The 27674-nt window shown below is 43.7% G+C and overlaps 1 protein-coding gene across 7 annotated transcripts in view; it reads left to right on the top strand.

Annotated features, from left to right (window-relative positions):
* Positions 1-27674, top strand: part of SON (SON DNA and RNA binding protein) — a 199636-nt gene that overhangs the window by 60258 nt on the left and 111704 nt on the right. For all 7 annotated transcript variants that reach the window (XR_013274367.1, XR_013274369.1, XR_013274368.1 and 4 more), the window contains exon 3: positions 12810-26858. Coding sequence is in view for 3 of the 7 variants with exons in the window: in XM_077479939.1 (XP_077336065.1) it covers positions 12810-26858 (14049 nt within the window). In the remaining 4 variants the exon portion in view is untranslated. The remainder of the gene's footprint in view (positions 1-12809; positions 26859-27674) is intronic.

Raw genomic sequence — 27674 nt, 5'->3', positions numbered from 1 at the left:
AATTATGCGGTCGTGCGACGCTGTACCCAAACAAAATTGACTTCTTTTTTTCCCCACAAATAGATATTTCTTTTGGTGGTATTTGATAATCTCTGCAGTTTTTTTTTATTTTTTGCGCTATAAACAAAAAGACCGACAATTTGGGGAAAAAAAACTTTTGTACTTTTTGCTAATTTTTTTTTTCTGTTAATACTGATATGTATTCTACATATTTTTTTGTAATAAAAATTGCAATAAGCGTATATTGATTGGTTTGCGCTAAAGTTATAGCGTCTACAAAACGGGGGATAGATTTGTCATTTTTAGTTATTTTTTACTAGTAATGGCGGCGATCTGCGGTTTTTATCATGACTGTAACATTATGGCAGACATGTTGGACACATTTTTGAAACAATGGACAAATATACAGTGATCAGTGCTATAAAAATGCACGTATTAATGTTTAAATGTCACTGTCAGGGAAGGGGTTAACACTAGGGGGTGATGAAGGGGTTAACTGTGTTCATTGACTGTGTTCTAACTGTAGGAGGAGGGGACTGACTAGAAGGGGTGACAGATTGTGATTACTAGCTATTAGGAACTCGCGATCTGTCGCTCCTCACAGAGCAGGGATTTGTGCATTTACACACACACACACACACACACACACACACACACACACACACATCCCTGTTTTGCCTCGTGCCCATGATCGCTCGTGGCCAGCACGTGTCTGCTATCCGCTTAAAGGAGCCGACGTATAGCTACACTCGCGGGAGCGTGCCCACCTGCCACAGTATAATGGCAGCTGGTCGTTAAGCGAGCTTAGTCATAGACTTTTAGGCCTCATTTAGACCCCTTTCACACTGAGGCGCTTTCACATTAGAAAAAGCGCCCAAAAAGCTCACGAAAATGATATCAATTAAAATCAATGAATGCTTTCACACTGAGGCAGTGTGCTGGAGGGGTGGTGAAAAAAAACATCCCTTTTCATTGAAATGAATGGAAAGCTCTTCAAAAGCGGCTAAACATTTTTTGACAAAAGCGCTTGAAAAGCTCTTCAAAAGCACTCCGTGTTTTACTGCCAGTTGAGAAGCGTCTCGGAGCTAAAGGTCTCGGAGCCCACCGTGAAGGTTGAAGATGGGGTTTTTATCTCAGATAACCCTGCTGCGAGAAAAAGTTGAGGGAGATTTTCTCAGGAATTTCTCCTATGTATAATGCTGTCATGCCTATGTGTCACCACTGGGGACTGTATTGAGCACTCACCGACCTGATGCTGGAAACAGCGCAGAAGCCTTCATTTCTCCTTCTCTGGCCACAACAGATCCTCCGGTAAGAAAGGGGGGTCTTGGTCTCCTCCTGCGCCCCCAATATTGATCCTTTTCTCCTTCGGGGATATATAAAAGCAGTTTCCTTTTTTTTGAAAAAAGGGACAGAGCGCACGACAGCTCGGCGGAGGATTTACACCCTCCACCCCCTCCCTTGCCATGTCTGCTGTTTTTACAGGACACCTGAGCTGCCGCTCACGTGGGAAAACACTTTCCTTTGAAAGGAAAGGAGTGGGGTCGTAATTCGTGCAGGGGGCATGGCTAACGGTGTCAGGCGCCGGCCACACATGGAACAAGTGTTTAAGCGCTGTGTATGTGTAGCTGCTGCTGACTGTGAAGGGACACATGAGGAGGATGGCTTGTTCAGGTCAGTGACACAGGCATTTCCCTTTGACACATTCTACTTTACCAGGCTAGGATTAATCGCAGCTAATGGCGCTGAACTATAGCCTAGCAGTGTACATTCTTTTGCTGGTAGTGCCTCTGTTTTATGCTTTAGGCTATGAGTGGTAATGGGACCAGGATCTCCCCTAAGGGGGTCAATGGTTTTCAGCATAAACTAAATACATTTCCAAAAGAATGTCATCCTCCTCTGAGAGGGATGCGGCTGGTCAGGTTGAGCCAGCAGGGGAATCTGTTGCATAAACATCTGTCCCCGTATATATCATACAAGAGTTTTTTTTTTTTCTTCTTCTACCATTTGTAATTTGGAAAGAAGATGGACGCTATGATGTCTCTCTATAGTGGGGCTAAACATAGCACATTCCCATCTAGTGCTCAGGACCCTCTTATTGAGGTGCAGGAGGCTGGGGATCAGGTAGATCTTCCCAAATATTTGGAAGATACTTATTTATCCTCTTCTGATGATCCTAATATGGAAGGAGTAGCATCACAAGACGGGTTGCTTGTGTACTCCATTACATAACCTTTTTGCTGCCTGCAGCGCAGGTTCTTGAGGAACCTACCTCTAATTGGGTTCATTAGAACCTCCCCCATCTGGGGATGTTTCTTCCTATTCAAGCGTATGTATTCTGAATGGGAATATCTGGATGAACAATATTATCCTCCTGAGAAATTCTCCACACTTTATCCTATGGAAGAGGATTTCTATGAAGATAATGGGGGGGGGTTCCAGCAATTGATGCTTCAATCGCTTCAGTGAGCAAGAATCTCACATGTCCGGTGGGTAATGCACTGATGTTAAAGGATCCAACAGATAAAAAGTTGGAACTTCTTTTTAAAAACCGTGTCTTTAGGAAGTTCAGTAGCGCAGCCGGTTTTTGCTGCAATTGGTGTATCTCAGTCCATTAAGGAACAGTTGGTGGAGATAATTGAAATTCTGCCTGATCAGCAGGCCCAGCAATGGGCTGGTGTATCAGATGCATGATGTCTCGCAGTAGATGCTATAAAAGACTCTATTAGGGCTGCAACTAACGATTATTTTCATAATCGATTCGTTGGCCGATAGGGGACACAGAGGTCCCTCCCTTCTTGATTTTCACTTGTATTGCTTAGCTACAAAACTGAGGACTCCCAGTAGTGGGAGGGGTTATATAGTGAGTACACGTCTTGCCTTAAGTGATGGACACTGGCACGCCCTATCAGTGGCCCTGTAACCCACATAGTAACTACTATGGCTATGTGCCCCCTGATCATCAAAAAAAAGGATTTTACAGGTAAGCCGTTTTAAAAAATCCCTGTTTTTTTTTTTTTTTTATATGATATCGATTTTTGAGGCCGTTATTTTAGGCAGTTTTAAAAAATATATTTATATATTTTTGACAGGTGGCATTGGTTGGCACTGTGAAGTGGCACCGATTGCCAGGTGGCACTAGATGGCACTGGCAGGTCTCACAGCCGATGGTGTAACTGAATGCTCTATGCAGCGCCACAGTGTGTGTAACTGTATGGAGAGAGAGGAGCTGAAAAATTTGGTGTGATGTCGGAGGTGGGTGGGACCCAGCAGCTATCCAACCAATTATTTGGCTGTTTAAGAAAGGTACACGTAGCGGCCCACCCAGGTCCTATCCCATCCCATTGGCGTGTGTTGGATATCTGGGTCCCATCCACCCCCAACATTCAACCTCACTTTTGACAGCTTCTCCCTCACCCCCTTCCTCCCTCTCTCCCTCCCTCCCTACAGTTTCACACACCATGGCACTGCTCTGCCAACAGAGTGTGGCGAAGAGGAGAGGATTCTCCACACTCTGGCAGAGGTGCGGTCAGTGTTAGATCGGCCTAATTTGGATGATAATCGACCAATGCCGATTTCTCCAAAATGGACGAATATCGGCCTATATATCGACTGACCTCTATTCTGGAAAAAATTCTGATAGATTTGTGTTCATTTGAACTCGAAAAGATTTACCAAACCCAATGACTAGGCACTTTCTGCGATACGGTACTGTACATAAATGAAATTTTATTTATTTTTTTCGCCTCAAATAGAACTTTCTTTTGGTGGTATTTTGTCACCACTGCGTGTTTTTGTGTGTGGTTTTTTATTTTATTACTTTCTGCTGTAAAACATATCCAATGTAAAAAAAAAAAAGAGAAAATTGTTAATTTATTCCTACATTAGGCTAATATAATATAGTATTCTGCTACATATCTTTGGTTAAAAAATATCCCAGTGAACAGGGGCCATTGAAATGAATGGGATTTGTCTTGTTGGGAATTTTTAAAGCTGAGGCTTACAACAGAAAAAGCTTTAGGTGTGAACAGAGCCTTAAGGGGGAGAAGTAAACATGAAAAAATAATGTGGTTGCATATGTGTCCACACCCTCATATAACCGGGGATATAGCTGTGTTTAGAATTAAAGGGGTTGTAAAGGCTAGTGTTTTTGCACCTTAATGCATACTCTGCATTAAGGTGAAAAAACATCCGTCAATACCCCCCGTTTTACTTACCTGACCCCTCGAACGTCCCGTTCTCTCCCCTGACCTCTTCTTCGCCGCTCAGCCTGGGCGTTGATTGGTTACAGTGGATGGCTTGAAAGCAGCGCAGCCATTGACTCGTGCTTTTGTCAATCACATCTAATGACGCAGCGCGCCTGGGGCAGGGCCGTGTGATGCAGTGAGTGGCTATGGCTGCCGGCTGTATCACGGGAGCGCGCCCGGAAGTACTTCTCACCATGCGACGGAGCTCGCATGAAGGTGTTGAGTCCTTGCCGAGATAGGCGCAGAGGGACCACAGAAGACCAGGTTCGGGGCCACTCTGTGCAAAACGAGCTGCACAGTGGAGGTAAGCATAACATGTTCAATTTTTTTCTTTTTCTTTTTTTTTATATCTTTAGACCCCTTTCACACTGGGGCATTTTTCAGGAGTTTTTCAAGCGCTTTAGCGTTAAAAAAAAGCGCCTGTGAAGCCCTTGAAAGAAGCCTCATCTGCAATCTCAATGTGAAAGCCCAGGTGCTTTAAGAGCCCTTTCACAATGTCAGCGTCCAAAAAACGCTCGTAAAGCGCTGCTTAAACTAGCAGTGCTTTACCGACGTTTTTTTTCGATCGCTATTGGGGAGCTTTTAACTCCTGCTAGTGGCCAAATAAAGGGTTAAAAGCCTCCACAAAACGCTGCTGCCAATAGCTTTTTTCAGGCGTTTTGCAGGTGCTTCCCATTGATTTCAATGGGAAGGGGCGCTTTAGGAGCGGTGTATTCACCACTCCAAAAGCGCTGCAAAGAAGCTGCTTGCAGGACTTTTTTTTGATGCCCTGCCAGCGCAGCGCCTCAGTGTGAAAGCACACGGGCTTTTACATTGGGATTGCAGTTGCGGCTTCTTTCAAGTGCTTTACATGCGCTTTTTTTTTAACTCTAAAGCGCCTAAAAAAACGCCCTAGTGTGAAAGGGGTCTTAATGATCCTTTAACCACTTACAGACCGGACCATTTTGCTGGTAAAAGACCAGACCATTTTTTGCAATTCGGCACTGCGACGCTTTAACTGACAATTGCGCGGTCGTGCGACGTGGCTCCCAAACAAAATTGACGTCCTTTTTTTTTTTTTTCACACAAATAGAGCTTTCTTTTGGTGGTATTTGATCACCCCTGCGGTTTTTATTTATTGCGCTATAAACAAAAATAGAGCGACAATTTTGACAAAAACGCATTTTCTTTTTTTTTTATAATAAATATCCTCCAACAATATATAAAAAAAACATTTTTTCCCCTCAGTTTAGGCTGATATGTATTCTTCTACATATTTTTGGTAAAAAAAAATCGCAATAAGCGATTATTGATGAGTTTGAGCAAAAGTTATATCGTTTACAAAATAGGGATCGTTTTATGGCATTTTTATTATTTTTTTTATTTTTATTTTTTACACTAGTAATGGCGGTGATCAGTGATTTTTATTGTGACTGCGACATTGTGGCGGACACCTCGGACATTTTTGGGACCATTGTCATTTATACAGTAATCACTGCTATATAAATGCAGTGATTCCTGTGTAAATGACACTGGCAGTGAAGGGGTTAACCAGTGGGTGGCAGTGTAGGGGTTAAGTGTTCCTAGGGGTGTGTTACTAACTGTGGGGGGGGGTTAGGCTTTCATTTAGTGAACACTGATCTCTGCTCCAATCACATGGAGCAGAGATCAGCGTCACTAGTTGCTAGGCAGAATGGAGAAATGCTGTTTACACGACATTTCCTCCATTCAGCCGTCCCGTGAGACGATCGCGGGTATGCCTGCGGCTATCGAGTCCGCGGGACCCGCGACCAGACTCACGGGGGTCCTGACCGGCACGCCGGCGGCGCGCTCGTGATGGCAGGGCGGCATTGAAGATTGGACGTATCTGTACGCTAATAGGTCTGCCCGTGCCATTCTGCCGACGTACATCGGCGTGCGCTGGTCGGGAACCGGTTAAGCTATCATAGTTAAATAGTAGGCAAGGTTGAAAAAAAGACAAGTACATCAAGTCAGTATTACATTGTATATCCCTGTATGTTGTGGTCATTCAGGTGCCTATCTAATAGTTTTTTTTTTTTTTTAATTATCGCTGCTCCCTGCTGAGACCTCCGCCTGTGGAAGAGATTTCCACATCCTAACTGCTATTACAGTAAAGAACCTTCTATGCAGTTTAAAGCGGAGTTCCTCCAAATATATATTTTTTTAAGTTAGCAGCTATAAATACTGCAGCTGCTGACTTTTACTAATCGGACACTTGGTCCAGCGATGTGGGGGAACGAAGCCCCGCTAGTCTCCCTCCTCCTCTATGCGGTGCTGCCATTGTCTCCCATTTGCTGTATATGAGTAATCCCATATTGTTTCCATTTTGCTCCATATTGTCATTTCTCCAGCCTTTAAGTATCTCCCATTCCCCCATATGGGGCTAAACCTGGCGTATCCCCCCACATTTTGGACACCTTGTTCCATATTTTCTGCGTTAGATTGTAAGTTGGATAAGATTTATTCGATTTGGAAAGCCGCAATGCCTCCAGACCCTCAACAATCTCCCCTCCAGTGGCGCTCCGCAGAAGCTGCACAGTGGTATCCGCCAGGTTCAATATGGGATCCTTATCTGAACCTATAACTCTGGCTATATGCTGTAGTTGTGAGGCCAAATAGTAGAGCCAGGGGTTTGGAAGAGCCAACCCCCCCCCCGCCTCCTTGGGTCACTGTAACTGTTCTAGTTTCACCCTGGCTGTGGAATTGAGCCAGATGAGAGATTGGAAGAGTGAGAATGCATAACTACTTCAATGAGACTACTATCGAAGAGTTGTGGAGTATGTAGAGGATCTGTGGCATTATGATCATTTTTATCAGGTTTATCCTGCCTACTGGGGAAATTTTTAGTCTAGACCACACCTTGATCTGGTCTGGACCCCGGTTCAGCAATGGAGACAGATTCGGGGATAGATGTTCCAGGGGATGTGGTGCAATCTGTACCCCCAGGTATCTAAATTCCGAGGATACAGGATTGTCCATTAGGGGCCCATCAAGTGGATCTAGTGTCATATCCAAAAGCCTAAGAGACAACTTGGTCCAGTTGATTACCAGGCCAGGATAGTGGCCAAATCTCTGGATGGCCCCCATGGCTTCCCCCAAGGAGGACGACGTGTCCCCAAGCAGGAGCATGGTGCCATCTGCGTACAGCACAATCTTTTCATGTAGCTCCCCATATCTGAATACCTGGATTAGAGCAGATACATGCTGCTAGGGGCTCAATTGCGAGCGCAAACAAGAGCGGGGATAAAGGGCATCCCTGTTGCGTGACTCTGAATAGGCTAAAGTATGGAGAAACTCTATCCGCCTCTCTGATTGCTGCTTTGGGGAGCTATACAGTAACAACCCAGGATATATATTCCTCACCTATTCCTAACTTGCCCATAGGTAGGACCACTCTATATTATTAAAGGCCTTGTGGGCGTCTAGTGACAGCAATGCCCTATCCCCCCATCTTGTCAGATCTGGACTGCATGTTAAACAACCTGCGTCAGTTTATGGCTGTGGATTTCTGAGGCATCCTGCCTGGTCAGAGTGTATGATGGTGGATATTACCTTTAACCTAAGGGCCAGCACCTTGACAAGCATTTTCACATGTGTCTGGAGAAGTGAAATTGGCCTGTAGGAGCCTGGGTCTAGGGGATCTTTTCCGTGTTAGAAGTAGGACTATAGTAGCTCTAGTCATCGAGGTCAGTAGGCATCCACTCAGGCTTCATTAAACACCTCCAGTCTAGGCAATAGGGTGCCCTGATTACACTCCTAGATGTCTCCCTGCATGGGGATGCCGCTGGTCGTCTCTCCTTGCCACACACACTCAGTGTGAGACGAGGAGAGCAGATTACTGGCATCTCAGTGTGTACATGTGACCTGCTGTAATTGGACACAGCCGATCACATGGTTAAAGAGCTGCGGACGAGGCTCTTTACAGAGATCTGGTTGCTAGGACATGGCGCGGCTGCGATTGCCACGCTGCATGCGAGAGCAGCCATTCTGGGATGGCGTTGTCCCAGAACGAGAGCAGCCCTGCCGTCACTTGATGGCGGGCGGCAAGCAGCTAAGGATGTGCACGCGTATGCAGCCATATTATTTTAGTTTTTTCATTTTTTCGCTCTATCTAAAAGATTTGTTCAACGGAGTTGTACAGTTTATATGTCACATTAAAGCTGGAAAAAGTACTGAAATCATTTTTGGCTTTTTTTTTTCCATACAGAAACCTGACATTTTACTTGGGGGTGTGTAGACTTTTTATATCCACTGTATGTATGTTAGGGCTGCAACTATTATTTTCATAATCGATTAGGCGATTTTTTTTTTTTTTTTTAGATTGAGTTATCTTAAAAAAAGCGTGGTGTATTAGTTAATGTGTAAAGTTTTAAAAATAGGCAATTTATTCTTAAATATCTATATGCAATGGTACTGTAAATTATAAATAACCAACAATACAGTTAGGGAGCAAAATCTCTAATCCACTCTGAGAATAACAGACAGAAGAGATATACTGTTAGAGGTTGAAGCTGGTAAATATCAGACTAAGATCACATTTTTTTTTATTTAAAGAAAAAAAAAAAATTAAAGACTGTTTTGCTGATTTTCAGACAGAACTGATATATTATGTATTCCAGACTCCCTTGTCATAGGCAGGTTACTTGATAAAGCTCCCGGCGCCTGTTGTCAGTTATGCTGGCCATACAAAAGTAATGTCTTCAAAAAAAAAAAAAAATGTAAAGCGGAGGTCCACCCTAAAGTGGACCTTCCGCTCTTTGGAATCCTCCCCCCCTCCGGCGCCACAATTGGCACCTTTCAGGGGGGAGGGGTGTGCAGGTACCTGTACAGTACAGGTATCTGCACCCACTTCCGGGATGGCTCTCTGCGGAAAGGGGCGTAGATTACGCCCCTTTCCGAAAGTCCCCCGCTGCCTGCTGGGAAACACACAGATCCCAGAGCCAGCGGGTCCATCCTTATTGCGCACCGCGACTCGCGCCTGCGCAGTAGGGAACCGGGAAATGAAGCCGAAAGGCTCCACTTCCTTAATTCCCATACCCAAGATGGCGGCAGCAGCACCCGAGAGACAATCGAGAGATCGGCTTCGGGTGCCGACATCACGGGCGCGCTGGACAGGTAAGTGTCACTATTTTAAAAGTCAGCAGCTGCAGTATTTGTAGCTGCTGGCTTTAAAAAAAAAAAAAAAAATGCGGACTCCCTCTTTAAGAACGTTCGTTTTGATTTCCTAATCGTTCGGTCAAATCTATGCTTGTTTTTGACCATGGTGATGGGAAAATTCGAAGGCACAAAACAGAGCTCCGTTGTCAAAGGACTTTTCAGACAGTGTATGTGATTATCGTTCAGAAATTGCATTAATTTTAAAACTGGATGTAAAAAGCAGACTAAATTTTCAAACGACTTTCTTTCATTCAGCGAAAGTAGAAAATTTTTTCGTATGAATATTCTCATCCAAAAATCGATACGCTTATGGCCAGCGTAAGGCTCAGTTCACACCTATGCATCACCTATGCTGCAGTTCGCATTCTGCATTTTTTTTTTCCCCAAATTGGGCAGATTAAAAAAAAAGCAAATCGCTGCAAAAACGCACTACATGGTTTTCTGCAGCTTCTCCATTGACGTCTATTCAACCAAACAAGCAAAAAAAGCATGATGAAAAAAGTCCCTGACTATCCAAATACGCAATGTTTTTGCACAGAGCAGCCCTGATTCTTCTCTTCTGGGGTCCCCCACCTATGCTTCTGGCTCTTGCTTTCATAGTGCCCCAATAGCAAGCTGCAAAGTATAGTATAGTGTTCCCCTTTAGTAAGGTAAAAAAAAATTGCCTTTTAGAACCACTCACTTCCTGCCCAGGACTACATGTCCCATGAGGCGTTGCTTCTCACATATTCACATTTACAACTTCTCAGGCACTTACTGACATGTATGTATGGTGTACTGAGCTGTATGTGTGCTTCACTGTATTTCCTGATATTTAAATAAATACATTCTGTATGCAGGCCAACTAATCGGCTTAACGATTAATCGATTATGAAATTAGTTGTCAACTATTTTCATAATCGATTAGTTGTCGATCGGTCTGATGTCAGAATCCATGTCACATGACCAATCAGTGTTTGTCTGCTCATAGGTGTCCCCTTGTACTGTGGCCAGACATTGGAGCCAAAGCGTGGAGTTCCACTCACAAATATGTATATTTTTTTGTCTGAATGTGTTTGTGAATTTAGAAAAAGGTGTAATACACTCTAGGGGGTTTCACCTAATATTAAATCACACATATAGATATCCAAGTAAATTCATTCATTGTACATAAACCACAAGACTTGCATGACAATTTGTGTGATATCGCCACTCTGACTTCACCACCACTAGCCGCCTACCTCATAAAATTGACCCAATTCACATTTGCTCAGTAACGTGTCTGTCCCTTTAAGGGGAAGTAAGAGGCCCGCTGTATCATGCAGTGATGTCATCTCATAAAGCCATCAGATTCCAGAGACAAATGCCAAAATAGTTAGAGAATCTGGATTTTCTGTAAAATTACTACTTTATTAAAACAATGCAGATAAGAAATACTAATTTGAAAAAGGAAGCTGTGCCTGTGGCATAACGAGTAAGGGGCAGAAGCTGTTGATGTAACTGGGAGGAGTCACATGACGGCTAGTGTCCAGAGGAGCAGCCTGTGGTATGAATAGCTTACTGATCCTTAGTGGATGATGGCAGTGATATGCACGATACTTTGATGCACACCCAAGCTGCAGTTTCCTTATTGTTTCCTGGGACACCATTTGTAATAACAAATCTGATAAATGCATAGTGCACGGTTTTAATGTGAGTGTCTTTCTTATCTGCATTGTTTTTAATAAAGTAGTCATTTTACAGAAACACAACAATTCTCTAAATGTATTTTGCACATGGCTTTATGAGATGGCATCTACTGCATGTTCTAGTGGACCTCTTTTGTCTTAAAGGGACAGGCGCATTTCTGATTGATTTGTGAAGTAGGTCAATTCCTCAAGGTGAGCTGCTAGTGGTGGTAGATGAGTAATGCCGGCCATACACGGTTCGAATTTCGAAAGAATTTTCTTTCGAAAATCGTATCTAAGAATTTTCGTATGAATTTCGCACCATTAGTGGGCTGCAGCAACAGCCGATTTTCGTGCGGAAATAAAATTTGAGGAATCGGACATGTTGGAAATTTTTAGAAAAACGAACGATTTTCTGATCAATGATGGGAGAATCGTGCGAGAAACGTAAGAAAATGTACGGAGATAAAAGAAAATGTACGGAGATAAAAGAAAATGTACGGAGAGAAAAGAAGATTCCCAGCCAAGAAAATTCTTTTCTGTAGCAACATGAGGTGAAATTGAAGGCTTGGTCGGCCGAATTTCGAAAATCAATGGTGGCATCATCGGATCACAAAAAAAACGAATTTTCTGATTTTGAAAAGAAAATTCGTTCGAAATTCGACCGTGTATGGCCTGCATAAGTCAGAGGGGTGATATCACACAGAATGTTTGATTGAACATGCTTAGAATGAAGCAGGATCACATTTGCACATGGTGGAGAGTCACATTTTTAAATGCACGATTTGTTTGGATATATGTGTGTGTGTGTTGTATTTTTTTGTGCAGCGCAAGATTAAGGTGCTAGTTATGTCCACTTTGTGATTTTTACCTATACAGATAAGCCTATAATGAGGCTTACCTGTAGGTAAAACGAATATCTCCTAAATGTGCACTGCTTAGGAGAAATTCACCGTGGATGCAGCCAGCAACGTCACCACCGTATGCACTTTGAAGGTCTGGCATACTATGCCAGAGCTTCAGAGCACCGTGCTGTAACCAGGGGCTCCCACGCACATGTGCGGGAGTGACATCGTTGTACCTCCGGCCACTCACACAGCTGTAGTCCGCAAAGCCCAAAGGACAATGGGGCAAAGATGGATGCCCTCTCATCGGTGATGGCGTGCTGCTAGAGGGCTTTGTTTTAAGGTAAGCATTTCATGATGTGCTAGTATGTGATGCATACTAGCACATTATGCTTATATTTTGCAGGGGAAAGTTATTTTTCCCATCTTCAGCGGTTTACTATCTCTTTAATTATTTAAATTTGTGTGGTGTGAACACTAATCCAGCAGCGGCATAGAGATACACAGTCATTCACATTTTCATTTATTTTTAGTTGTAAAAATAGCATAATATAGAGTTACATAGTTATTCATAGTGTATTGTTCGTTACATCTGTTATATTTTTTTATCTTATTACTGGTTGCACAGGGGTATTTATCACTTTATATTACACCCTACGGCAGGGGTAGGCAACTTGGGGCCCTCCAGCTGTTGCATAACTAAAAGTTCCATCATCCCTATGGGAGTAATTGTAACTGCCAGCCTTGAAATGCCTCAAAGGAAATGTAGTTCCACATTTGTCCCAACAGCTGGAGGGCCTCAGGTTGCTTACCCCTGCTCTAGGGGCTTTGCTTTACCTTTTTGTCAATTGGAATATGTCCTTAAGTCTTTTGACATTGTTTAACAAGTTTATTATTTTCTTTTTTCCCTACAGCTCTAGATACAGACAGTGCATCAAAGGAGTTAAAATCTGCAGCATTAACCTCCGATGATGAAGCAAAGAGGGATTCATCAAAAAAGAAATCTAAGAAGCACAAAAAACATAAAAGCAAAAAGAAAAAGAAGAAAAAGAAAAAAGAGAAACACGAGAAAAGATCCAAATCTGTTTCGAGTGTTGAGGACCAAGAGAATGTCAATTCAGAAACAAAATCTGTGTGGAAGCCAGCATTTTCATCTCCCCCAAAAGAGCAGGGAATATTGGATGCCTTATCATCCAAGACAGAAACTACAAATACAGTTGTACTATCTTCAGTGAACACACAAAGTATTAGTTCTGCAATAGAAGATAAATCAACAGAATTACTTTTAGATGTAGATTCTGGTTTCTTTGGTCCAAAATGCCCAAATGAATTGGGCAAAAATGTTTCTTCAAATTCTGTGACATGTGATGTTGAAATTAAAGAACGTGAAGCATCAGTTGTCATTCAGCAAAGCAGTGAATCCACTTCGCATGTTGAAAAGGTTTCTGAAATTGCGAAAACGCAGCAGAGTGGACTATCTCTGCCCATATATACACAAACAAAAAGTCCGGGATTGAGCAGTCCAATAGATGTTAACAGTGAAAAAGATTCCCTTCACTCAAGTAACAGATGTAGATCGTTATCAAGATCCCAATCACAATCAAATTGTGAAAAGCTGCAAATATCCAAGGAAAAATCACGTTCAAATTCAAGGCATCGGTCAAGATCTAGCTCTTTAGTAAAGGTTCAGAAGTGTCTTGAAACCAGCAACAAATCTCCTAAATCTTTGCAGAGATCATATTCTATCTCCCGTGAGCAAAGAAAACAATCCAGATCCAGTTCTGTGGGTCAAAGACTAAGATCAACCTCTAGGTCTTCAACAAAGAGGCAGCGGTCAAGATCTAGGGATTCTACTCGATATTCTAAATCCCCTATAAGAAATTGGTGGTCAAAATCTATAAGGAATCGAAGGAGATCAGTGTCTGTGGTCAAGAAACCTTGGTCATCAACAAAGTCACCTGCACGGCGAAACAAGTCAAGATCTAGATCAACTGAAAAAAGACGTTGCTCTAGAACCAAGTCTAGGTCACCAAGTAGGCAAAGAAAATCCAGATCGATTAGCAGAAAATATAGACAGAGGTCTAAATCGGCAAAGAGGAGGCAATCGAAATCCGGCTCTGTGTCCAGGATTCGACGATCAAGGTCTGTCTCAGGTTCCCGGAGAAGGCAATCAAGATCTGCTTCAATATCCCGAAGACAAAGATCTTGGTCTGGTTTTGCTGCCAGGCGGCAAAGGTCAAGGTCTACTTCTGCAGTTAAGAGACACAAATCTAGGTCAATCTCACTTGCTAGGAGGCGCAGGTCCAGATCAGCTTCACCTGGCAAAAGGAGATCTAGATCATCCTCACCTATTAGAAGACGAAGGTCTAGGTCAGCCTCACCTATTAGAAGACGTAGATCAAGGTCGTTCTCGCCTGTCAGGAGGCGACGGTCCAGGTCGTTCTCGCCTGTCAGGAGGCGACGGTCCAGGTCGTTCTCGCCTGTCAGGAGGCGACGGTCCAGGTCGTTCTCGCCTGTCAGGAGGCGACGGTCCAGGTCGGTTTCGCCTGTCAGGAGGCGACGGTCCAGGTCGGTTTCGCCTGTCAGGAGGCGACGGTCCAGGTCGGTTTCGCCTGTCAGGAGGCGACGGTCCAGGTCGGTTTCGCCTGTCAGGAGGCGACGGTCCAGGTCGGTTTCGCCTGTCAGGAGGCGACGGTCCAGGTCGGTTTCGCCTGTCAGGAGGCGACGGTCCAGGTCGGTCTCGCCTGTCAGGAAGCGCAAGTCCCGGTCGATCTCGCCTGCTAGGAGGCGCAAGTCCCGGTCAATCTCACCTGCCAGAAAGCGGAGGTCCAGGTCGGCATCACCTACGAGGACACGAAAGTCCAGGTCAGCCTCACATAACAGGAAGCAGAGTTCTAGTTCTGTGTCCAGGAGAAGGACATCTTTGGAAAGACTTCAAAGGTTGAGTTCCAGTTCTGTTCTAAAAAGACAAAGGTCACGTTCTAGTTCAAATGCCAGAAGACAAAGTACAAGTTCCACCTCTGCTGCTAGGAAAGGATCTAGGTCTACTTCACCTTCAACAACTAGAAGACCATCACAATCCAATACAGGAAATAATTCGCAATCACCTTCAGGATCTGTCATATTGAAACACAAGTCGAGATCAGTTGAACGCAAACACAAATCGCGTTCTAGATCGACTAGTCAAATAAGAATTTTGGGGCACACACCTTTAAATGAAAGCCAGCTTTCTATTTCCTCAACTGTTAAACAAACTAAACCTGCTTCCTCATCAGAAACCATTGGTGAAGAAAATAAACTTCCCCAGACTACTTCAGAATCACTTTTTGAAGCTGGAACTATATATTTGGACAAAACTGATACACCAGTAGAACGAATAGAATCATCAAGTGAAAATGCTCCAGAGACTGACTCATGCAGTGTTCAATCAAATGAAAATTTTTTTGATTCTTCCTTCAAAGCATCTGCCTTAAACTTGCCATGCAGTCAGTTTGAGCTGAATTCTCAGGAAAATAATCATAATGACAAATCTGATAAAGAGATGCTCACATCTGCAAAAATTTCAGTAGAACCCTACAAGCCCTTTGACCAGACTTCTTTGGACTGCACAGACACTGATGAGAAACTACAAAGTTCACCAGGTGATACTGGCGTTTTTAATGACAATCTGTTTCAGTCTTCACAGAGGGTTAGTGCAAGGCTTGCTGAGGAACCTTGTGATAAAATTCAAAAACCTGACATCGTGTCTGTTGTGGAAAATGAACTGGAAAACACTGGTTCTGAAATAGAGGAAACATGTACAACCAAGCGTAAAGATTCTCCTGATTTGTATAAATCAACTATTTGTGACCAGTACAGTATGGAGAAGGAACTGCCGTTAAGTAATCAAGCTTTACCTTCAGATTATAGCAGCCTTGAAGCAGAAGGTAACTGTTCTTTCCTTGATGCTGCCAATAATCAATATTTCTGTTTGGTCTCAAATCCCTCACCAGCAGAAGCTGTCCAGCACTTGGAATGCAGCAACCATCAAATGAGTAAAGATGGTGATTTCAAGAGACATGATAGTGTAACTTCACCTTCAACATCTACTGCATCTTGTATGGAACCCTCCACAGAATCTTCTAGGACACTGACTGCGCAAGACACCTCTGCTTCACACAGTATTGAGCATGACATTGAGCTGAATCTTATCCCTGACCCTTTGCACCATGCTTCTCTCACTAGCTACATCACGTCTGATGCAGGAGTAAAACCAAATCCCTTTCTTGCTGCCAACGTTACAAGTTTGGAATCTTCATTAAATAATCGATCTGAAATTCATAAAAGTACTTTAAAAGTGGAAGTTTCTGAAAGTTATTCCAGAGTAGATACTAATTCTTATTGTCATTTAAAGCCTGAAAATGCTCCAACTCCTGACTTTGACTTGTCAAGTAGAGATGAGGAAGTGCTGCAGAACGCTGCAGAATCTATTACCACTCCGTTCGCTGAACCGAGTCATTCCATTATGTCAGAGCAGACATACAGTGAGCAAACAAACAAGGACATTTCATATGGCAACACTGCAGAAAGCTTTTCATCAGAAAATGATTTTGCATCACAAGGACTAATCAATGAAAATTTGACTAGTATATATGATAAAGCTGACTTGTTGGTTTCTACAGACAGAGCACATCCATGTGAGATTGAAGGTCATTACATAAACAATCCAGAGGTAGACTTGACACAAGCAGAAACGCACATATCCCAGTCAGACTTGGGAGATGAACCTCCGCTTTCCCCACAGAAAACTCCATCACCTGACAAGTTTCCCTTTTCTGAAGATAAAACGAAAAGAGTTTTTCACAAATCTGGTCTTCATGGCTCTACATCTTTTACTGACGGTGCATCATCTTCCAGACAAGTACTTGAGCCTGTTGAACAGGGTCTACTTGACCAGTCTCTTTATAGTTCCTCTGAAAACATTGAATGCATGCCTTCTACTTCAAATCTGTGTGCTGTATCTTCCACTGCAGATCTTGGAAAAGAGTTTTATGATAAATCCCCAAATTGCAATGAGATTCCTGAGAGCATAAAAATAGAGAGATCCTGTCCTATCAATAGTGAAACACATGTTGATGGCAATAAGGGAGACTCTGTGTCAGCTAGTGAGGAAACTGTACCAAATACTATTTCTGTAGGTCTTAAAGATTTAGAGTGTGCTGTTTCTGATAAAGAACAAAACTTGAGATGTGAGGCGGAACGGGAATCTGTGCCTGATAAAAAAATGTCTCCTGAGACATGCAAGATGTTAATTCCCATGGAAATGCCTTCTCAGAAGCAGATGTATAGCCAGTTAACTGATGCATTATCTAAGACAACTGTGGAACCAACAGACAGAGATGGTAATTTACCAAATGTACAGTATTCTTTTTTGTTGGACAACAATAGTCAGAATTTGGATAATATTGCCAACTCTACAAACACAAATGAAGCATGTAAAGATCATGGTCCTGATATGTTCCTTTCCAGAGATTCTAAAGAAGGTAAAACAGTTGCTGAAAAACCCTTTAGATTAGACATGGAGGCTGCTGACCACAGTCAAAAACAGTCAGCCAGCTCTTACACTCCTTTGAATGTTGCTAGTTTGTCTGTCAAACAAAATTCTGGCCCTGAAATTAATGTTAAACCATTTACTGAAGAAGAGAGCAACACCAAACCTGTTTCTAAGCTTGATGAGAAATATAATTTGGAAGTGGATGTAACTGAGATAAAAAAGCATGGACAAGTTGAATATGCCTCTTACACAGGCTCTGAGTATGTTTGTTCTAACACCACTGAAGCCCAGAAGATATCTACATCTGTTAATGAAATGCAGAAGCCTGCATCAGCAATGCCACTACAGTTTAAGTTTAGCAAAACTTTCAAGACTCTTGCTAGTTCACAGATATGCAACACATCTGATGAGTCTTCTGATAAAGAAACCTCTAAAGATAGTTCATTGTCACTTTCTACAAAGGCAAGTGCTACTTTATATGTTGATTCTTCAAGGACCAATGCTAAATCACCTCAGCATGTTCTACATCGGAAACAACTGGACACACCTTTATTACCAGAAGCTTTACAACCAGAGAGTTTGTCTAATGTGGGTTTAGATGACAAAGATGTCTTGCAGCAAGATATCCAAACGGATGACTCTCAATCCAGTGCTGCTATCAAACCTGCTTTCCCTCACATTTCTAATGCTTTATCTAAATTGGGAGTTAAGCAGAGGCAGTACCGCTCAAGATCTGTGGCTCAGGATAGCCGATCTCCATCTGTGGACCGGCAGCGTGGTTCTCGATCAAGATCTTTATCTAAAACCAGAAAAAGACGTTCGCGTTCGAAGTCTGTTTCTCGCAAAAAGCGCTCTCAATCATCATCTAGAAAGAAAAGTTCTCATTCAAAATCGGCTAAAAATAAACGATCTCGCTCAAAATCACGTGGAAGAAAGAGGCGTTCACAGTCCAAATCAAAGAGCAAAAAAAAGCATTCACCATCCAAATCTGGAAAGAGGAAGCGGTCACGTTCAAAATCCTCAGAAAGAGTCAGATCTGTGGGGAAGCCAGAGAGTTCACGTTCTAAATCAAAAACTCGAAGAAAGGGAGCGCACACAAAATCTCCAAATGTTAGCCGAAGATCACAATCTAAATCCGCAGTTGGGAAAAGCTCACGCACCAAAAATTCTAATGTCAAGAAAACATCACGATCTAAGTCTGGGTCATCAAGTAGCCGCTCGCGGTCAATATCTGTATCAAGAAGACATATTTCACATTCCAAAGCTTCTTTGCACAGGAAACATTCTCGATCAAGTTCAAAATCTACATCTCCTAATAAACGGTCCCTTTCAAGAAACAAGGGACGTTCTTTTTCTCGATCTCCAGCCCGTAGGCACCGTAGTCGGTCAAGGTCACATACACGCAGACATCGCTCAAGGTCTCGAGGAAGATGGCGACGTTCCCTGTCCTCCTCCAGAAAGCATTCTAGATCATCTTCTAGAGCTTCTGGTACTTTGTCAACAAAGAAACGACGTTCAGTGTCCAAGTCGCCAATGCGTGGCCGTCGGTCAAGATCCCAAGCCAAACTAAAAGACAAATCTCCTGTAACTAAGCGCAAATCCATATCTCCCATACCACAAAAGAAATCTATCCAATCAAAAGCAGCAGCTTTTAAACATAGCATTGGACTAAAGTCTCTTATTCAGAAACAGTTATCCCAAGCCAAGTCTCAAGGATCTGGTGGAAAGTTGTCCAAGGAACAGATACCATTATCAACAATTGCGGCAAGAGCACAATTACCTGCAGCCAATTTTTCTACTAGAACACAGGTTTCTGCACCCAGTTTGAATACGAGTCAGATTACTGTGCCCAACTTGGCAGAAGTCCCTCTACCTAGTGAGAATGGAAACGGGCAAATTCCTGTGCCCAATGCTCCCCATGAACAGCAAATGTCTGTAACCACTTTAGCACCTGAGGCACCACTGCCTGTGCCTGACCTAACTACTGCAACTCCATGGCATGTACCTGATATGGCTAGTGGAGCGCAGTGGCCTGTACCTGATATTGCTGCAGGAACTCAGTGGTCTATGTCAGATCTGACAGCTGGTGCACAATGGCCCATGGCTGACCTAGCAGGTGGTTCACATTGGCCAATGCATGATTTAAGTGTGGGAACACAATGGTCTGTTCCTGACCTTGCTGCCGGAACACCATGGGCTGTGCCAGATGTTGCCACTGGTGCACAATGGACTGTGCCTGATTTAACTGCAAGTACGCAGTGGACTGTACCTGATCTTACTGCTGGATCGCAATGGACTATGACCAATTTTGCACCAGGAGCACAATGGTCTGTTCCAGACTTGGCTGCTGCACAATGGACTGTACCTGACCTCACTTCAGGAACACACATACAAAGTGCTGACTTGGCTCCTGAAGCCCAGGTTCCTGGATCTGACATTGCAAGTGAAGCCCAGGTTCCAGGCTCTGACCTAGCCACTGAAGCCCAGGTTCCCGGATCTGACTTGACAGCTGAAGCCCAGGTACCAAGGTCAGACTTGGTCAGTGAAGCTCAAGTACCTGTACCAGATCATATTCCTGATACGTCAGATGATGATCTGGTTTCTGAAGGACATAATTTGATGCCTGATGTTACTGCTGAAGCATTAGTGCCTGTGGCTAGTGGGACACTTGTACCTGATGTGGCTGCTGGAATTCCATTACCTGATGTGACTGCTGCAACACAGAGTCCAGTACCTGATGTTGCTGCTACCACAAGCATGCCAGTTCCAGATGTGGCCACTACTGCTCATAGCTTAATGCCCGGCTACGCTTCTTACAGTGCTGTCCATGAATCCGTATTAGACTCTGCCAAACCATCTGTTTACTTGGATATATCCTTGACAGCTGGAGAACTTGTAGACAGTTCCTGTGCACCTGAATCACTTGTGTATACTAAAAAACTGCAGTCTGAAGCTCTTAATAGGACAGAACATCAAACAGCCCTTGAGTCCTTGCCTAGTACAGACCAATGTCCACCTAGTGAACTGCCTTTGGCACATGCGACTGTTCCTGAAATGTCAGAGAGCCTTTCACAGGAAGAAATATCTGTGAGCTCTGAATCTCAATTTGAAAGTGAACATTGTAGTATATCCAATACCCCACTGTTTGACCCATGTTTAAAATCTGACAACACTTTATTAATTGAATCTACTCTAGATCAAGGTAGCTCTGGCATGTCTACTCAATTTCAATCTTGTACCAACTCAGACTCTCAGTTATTACCAGCATCTGATACTGATGTCACCTCAGTGATTAATTTGCATGCTGACGCCACCCCCAGCCTAATACATGAGTCCTGTCCTAGTCCAGTGCAATCCTACAGAAGTCCTAATCATTCTATGTTGGTTGACCCATATCATAGTCCAGATAATGTATTAATAGAACCATATTCCAGTCCAGAGCGTCCCCTTTTGGTCACTCAGTATTTGGATTCTGACAGCCATGTACTGACTGAACCAGACGCTGTATCCAATTGCTCTGTACTGTCTGCTTCCTGTGCCAGTTCCGATCATTCTCCAATAGTTAAAACTGGTTCTAGCCATGACCATGTCTGTGAGGAGTTAACTGAGCACCATGTCAACCTAGATCACCTCCAGAAACCGGAACCCTGCACTAACTTGCCTTGTCCAGAGCCAGCTGATTGCATTGCTAAACCTAACTATACTGAGCAAGCTAACACCGATGTTAGTCCCAGCTACCGAATTTCAGGAAATAGAAGTGCTGAGCCAGAAATCCCTCATTTGGTTGAACCCTATGGCAGCACAGAACCCCCTCAGCTTGTGGAACCTTATGCCAGTCCAGAGCAACCTCAGTTGGTAGAACCTTATGCCAGCCCAGAGTGCCCACAGCTGGTAGAACCTTATGTCAGTCCAGAGCACCCACTGCTTGTTGAACCATATGGTAGTCCAGACAGCCAAGAACTGGTTGAATCCGTTGCCAGTCAGGAACTTACTCAGGTGGCTGAGCCTTTTGCTAGCTCAGAAAGTCCACAAATTGTTCAGTCATGCATGAGCTCACAGTCACCTCAGCAGATTCAACCATTTGACAGCCCAGACCACCCACAGTTGGGCCAGCCAGTTGTTAATCCAGATCTGGTTCAGCCAAATTCCAGCCCAAAGTCATCCACAAGCCCAGAAAGTCCACGAGCGATTCAGTCATGTGCCAGTTTGGAGGGTCCTCAGCTTGTTCAGCCTTATGCCAACTCAGAGCACAAGCTGGAGCAACCATTTGCCGACCCAGAGCCCATTCTCTTAGAACCATTTACAAAACCAGAACATCTACACGTTGCTGAGACAATTGCTGTTCCTGAGTCCCCACAGGTGGTTCAATCATCTGGCAGCCCACAGCATCCACAACTGGTTCAGCCATACGACAGTCCAGAGCACCCACAACTGGTTCAGCCATATGACAGTCCAGAGCACCCACAACTGGTTCAGCCATATGACAGTCCAGAGCGCCCGCAACTGGTTCAGCCATATGACAGTCCAGAGCGCCCGCAACTGGTTCAGCCATATGACAGTCCAGAGCGCCCGCAACTGGTTCAGCCATATGACAGTCCAGAGCGCCCGCAACTGGTTCAGCCATATGACAGTCCAGAGCGCCCGCAACTGGTTCAGCCATATGACAGTCCAGAGCGCCCGCAACTGGTTCAGCCATATGACAGTCCAGAGCGCCCGCAACTGGTTCAGCCATATGACAGTCCAGAGCGCCCGCAACTGGTTCAGCCATATGACAGTCCAGAGCGCCCGCAACTGGTTCAGCCATATGACAGTCCAGAGCGCCCGCAACTGGTTCAGCCATATGACAGTCCAGAGCGCCCGCAACTGATTCAGCCATATGACAGTCCAGAGCACCCGCAACTGGTTCAGCCCTATGACAGCCCAGAGCATCCGCAACTGGTTCAGCCTTATGACAGCCCAGAGCATCCGCAACTGGTTCAGCCTTATGACAGCCCAGAGCATCCGCAACTGGTTCAGCCATATGCCGGCCCAATAGATCCAAAGGTAGTCCAGTCATATGGCAGCCCAAAGCGCCAACAGCAGGATCACGTGTGTGACAGCCCACAACACCCACAGCTTGTTTTGCCATTTGACAGCATGGAAGGCACACATCTGGTTCAAACGTATGTCATCACAGAGTGCTCAGAACTGGATCAACCACATGCAGGATCGGAGCATCTGCAGTTAGAGGAACCATATACTAGCCCAAAACATTTGCAGGCAGAACAACCTCATACCAACCTAAAGAACAAACTAGCTCAATCATACACCAGCCCTGAACACTCCCAACTGGTGCAACCATTTGACAGTCAAGATCGCCCCAAGCTGATTCAGCCATATGAAAGCAGTGAGCACCTGCAGCCATATTCTGCACCTGTTCAGGCATGTGCCAGTGCAGAGCATCCGCAGCTAGTGGAAACTTGTACCAGCCCACAACACTCCCAGTTGACTGAGCCATGCGCTAGTATAGCCCCCACACAGCTGGTTGAAACATACTCTAGTCATAACCACAGTCAATCTGATGAAACTAATTCAAGTCCTGATTTATCTCTGGACCATGGATTATCCTGCCATGATGATATTGATAAAAATAGTAAACTAATGCAGTCGCCTCTGTCTGATTCAAGATTTGACAACTCTTTACTTGAAAAATTTGATGCCAATACAACTGGACCCATGCTAGATGTACCCTGCTCAAGTATCCTTCAAAAGCATAAAAACAGTCCCAAGCTCAGTAAGCCGATTTTAGAAGATTGCGGTGAAAGTTCATACAAAATCTCCTCGGAAGAACTCTATAATGCTGCAGATAAATCTCTCCTTGGGGATTCTTCTGAAAGTTCTGTACATTTGGTGTCAAAGGAAGACTATATAGACTCTGATCAGTTTTTAACTGGTGACTGTCATAGCTCTGACGCAACCCAACTGGATAGATCAACTTCCAGTATTCATCATCTAGAGCTTGACCATTCTAGTGCTTTCCATCAGTCACAACTTGAGCAATCTTTATCAGGTAAAAGTCCGCTACAGCTGGGGGTTCAGTATACAAAAGATGATCAACAGCCTGAGAAAAAGCTAGATACGGAGGAAGATTGTGCAGACTCTGACCAGCCAAAGTTTTCAGAACACTACAATTCAGAGGAATATTCTTCACCAATATCTTGCCTGAATAAAGAATGTTTTGGCACCAACCAAGATCCTTCTATTGATATGAATGTATCTGGCCAGCCTTTGGATGAGCAAAATCGTTCTAGTACTGACCAGTCTAGGAATGACATGTGTTCAGATGTTCAACAGATCAATCCCATTAGTACCAGCCCAGAGAAGCACAGTATGCCCTGTCTGGACAGAGCTACTTCTGACGTTTATTTGACTAATGCAGCCATATCAAGTATTGATGCACTTTTTAAAGATGGGGCTGTCCCAAGTGTAGAGCAGAAAGAACAGTCGGACAAATCTGAAGGGGATAAAAACTTGGATAACACTGAGCAGCTCATGACTGACAAAAGTACAGAACTTTTTAAATGTGATCTTCCAGATAAATTAACAGATCAGACTGAAGCACTTTCAGACCAGGCTTATTCTAGCCCTGATAATTTACAGCAGAATCAACCATTAGAAATGGGCAGTTATGCACATGCAGAAAATAAATCCCATAGACCTAACCAGTCTCTAAAAGAGCACCCTCTTGTGAGAGCTAGCAAGAAAACCACCTTGGATGCTTCTGAGCAAACCTATTTGGATAAAGACTACTCCAAGAATGAACAGATTATAAGCCATCCTGAAATCGGTGACCTCTCTGAGCTTGATCAAACAGTTGAAGGTAGCACATCGATACGAAGCGAGCCATTATCCCCAGTGCAGATTTGTAGCAAGCCTTTTGCTGCTATATTGTCTGCAGAAACTGAAGAACCTTCTACCAGTTTGTGCTTACAAATTCAAGATAAAGTAGACAGCTTTATGTCTGTCCATGTTACTACATTATCTGCTGAAATTGACGCGCATGTAGCAGAGGATTCTGGGAATGTTCAGCCTGATCATGAATGTAAAATAACGCCGCCAGACCTTTTGCCATTTGACTCTGAGCAACCTACACCTATATATACACATAATTCTGAATCTTCATCTGAACCAGTTTTATTTATCTCTCAACCACCTCCTGAACTTTTGCCTTATGATTCTGAGCAGCCTGCAAACCCTTTCCAGAGTATTTCTGACTATTCTTCTGAACAAGATTCTTCGGTCTTTCACACACCTCCTGAGCTATTGCCTTATGATTCTGACCAGACTATTGTGCATGTTTCTAAGCCAGAATCTTGTGAAGTGAAACTCTCTTTAAACAATGCAACCGACCCACCAGATAAGCAGTCTGCTGCATTTGTGGCATCTGAAAATCCATTTGTTAGTCAGCTTTCCGTACCCAATATTGATAAAGAAACAATTCAAATACAGCTTTGGTCTGCTGAAGAAAAGGATACCTCTATAATTTCAACAAAAGAATTGGATTGTGTTGAATATGAAACATCTAGATCTTCCATAATGACTCGTGCTTCAGATTTAAACAATCCAGAAATGGTGGTTGAACAGCCAGCCACAATTCTTGTTGAATTTGGACAGGAGCTACCATCCTCCCTATCTTCATGTGATGAAACAAAATGTATGCTTGAACATCCAGTTTTGCCTGAAATAACTACCCCACATGGTTTAAGCCAAGGAGAACATTCTGTGGAGCATTCGCCGTTAACGGAGGATTCTATCAAATCAACACCTCCTGTTTCAAAAGCAGAGATAGAGCAGGTATCTTTAATTTTAAATACATGTGACCCACTAGTGGTGCAGTCTTGTTCTGATAACAGTGATATGGTGAACTTCTGTGAACAAGAAAAATCATTAGTGACACAATCACCTATTGTTATAGAGGTCTCTAACGAGCGTTCCCGTTCCAAGTCCTTGTTAAAAACTGAACTTTCAAATTCTCTGTCCACATCCACAAAAATTGATTCACCTTCAAAACGTGCAAGCAGATCTGCACGCTCACATTCTCGATCAAAGGACCGAAGAAAATCGAGATCGAAGTCTACCACAAGGAAAAAACGGTCACGCTCAAAATCGATGACGCGTGTCAAGAAATCTCGTTCTAAGTCTGTTGTAAGAAGAAGAAAATCAAGATCGAAATCTGCTACTCGAAGAAAAAAATCCAGTTCAGTTTCTGATACAAGATTTAGGAGATCTCGTTCCAGGTCTAAATCTAGGAAGAGACGTTCTCGATCAACATCTGTAACAAACAAGAGATCATCTCGCTCTCCATCTGCAGTTCATAGAAGGAGGTCTCGATCGTCTCGTAGAAAGCGATCCCACTCTACATCTGTAGACCCTAAAAGGTCACACTCGCATTCCGTAGCTCGTAGGAGGCACTCTCGCTCACTTTCTTTAGCTCGTAGGCGATACTCTCGTTCCCGCTCTCCAGTTAGAAGGAGAAGGTCTCACTCTTCATCTGTTCACCGCAGAAAACGCTCACGATCAACTTCAGTGGCTCGCAGGAGACGCTCCCGCTCTTCCTCCATCACTCGCAGGAGGCGTTCTCGATCATCATCTGTATCTTGGCGAAGGCCTTCACCCTCGCAATCTGTAGCACGCCGAAGGAGATCGCCATCTTTAGGTCGAAGGAGACGTTCCCGCTCGCCTTCATTGGCACACAGAAGACGTTCCCCCTCTGCTTCTCATAGAAGGCGTTCTCGCTCACCCTCTGCTTCTCGCAGGAGACGCTCCCCATCTGCACCCCGTAGGAGGCGCTCCCGCTCCCCATCTCCCCCTCGGAGAAAGCGTTCTTCCTCTGCTGCTCGCAAAAGGCGCTCCCACTCTACCTCAGTAACACGCAAAAGACATTCTCGATCATTATCTGCTTCCAGAAAGAGGAGATCCAGATCCTCTTCTCACAAAAGGCATTCCCAAACACCATCTATTGCCTGCAAAAGAAGGTCAGAGTCTAAATCGCCAACCCCAAAATCACCGAAAATCAAACAGCGAGCTCAATCAAAGTCCGATCGTTCTCGGAGTCGATCTCAAAGTAACGTAATCCGTAAAAGGAAAACGCGCTCCCGATCTTCCTCAAGAGACATAAATAAATCAAATGAAAAGAGACGGAAAAGGTCTAGCTCTAAAGAACATTATAGCATCAAACAGAGAAGGAAAAGTCGAACCCCTCCAAGAAGGAAAAAATCAAGGTCTCCTGCAAGGAGAATAAGTCCATGCAGATCTCCTGTTAGAAGGCGACGTTCAAGATCACCAGTAAGGAGAAAAAGCTTTAGCAGGTCTCCTGTTCGTAGAAAACGATCAAGATCTAGAGACCAATCAATGGACTGTGTCAGATCACCAAAACGTCTCACAGATCTTGGTAAGGAAACCATTTTTTTATTTTTTTACATTATGATAGACTTTGGATACACATAGAAAAGTGTGTTGTGAATTGTAAAGTTAAGCAAGCCATAGATTATACAATTTTTCCCATCAACACTGACAGTGTTTGGGAGGGGATCCCTCCCCTGTGCTTTTGTATTCAGACAATGGGAGGTTTCTAACCTGTCGGAATACAATTACTGCTGGTGACTTTAGCTGCTGGCAGTAGTCACATGAGGCAAACCCAGCAAGCTGGTCGACTTGAACACAACCAGCCTGCTCATGGATGGATCAAAATTAGACAGGAACCAGATGAATTTTGATATATTTATGGCCGCCTAATTATATATATATATATATATATATATATATATATATATATATATATATATATATATATATATATATATATATATATATATATATATATATATATATATATAATATAATTTTCTGATATAATTTTTTTTATTGGGTGTCCTGTGAAATTTTCTCGCCCGTTTAAAAGCATGAACTGTATACAGTATTGGTCTATACCTGCAACTTGTCAGAAATATGTACTGTTTGGCCTTGAGAGTAAATATTAACCACTTGCTGGGATGATATAGCCAAATGACGGATACAATGCTATACTATTTCTATGGCTGCACAGAAAATGGCCAACTTTCGGCCCTTGCGTACTGCAGTCAGTCTAAGAGAAGCTGGCCTTTCGGCCGCTTCTTTCGAAGGGGCATGACTGAAAAAGATCTGCGTCCCGCTCCCGATCAGTGCCCTCATCAATGGCTGAGAGCACTGACCGGAATGTTCTGGCGGG

The sequence above is a fragment of the Lithobates pipiens genome, unplaced genomic scaffold, assembly GCF_037356315.1.
Source record: "Lithobates pipiens isolate NorthernLeopardFrog02 unplaced genomic scaffold, aLitPip1_a1.2 Scaffold_16, whole genome shotgun sequence".
NCBI classification, from domain to species: domain Eukaryota; kingdom Metazoa; phylum Chordata; class Amphibia; order Anura; family Ranidae; genus Lithobates; species Lithobates pipiens.
Note: the sequence above shows the minus strand (reverse complement) of the source record. Positions and strands in the feature narration are given on the sequence as shown.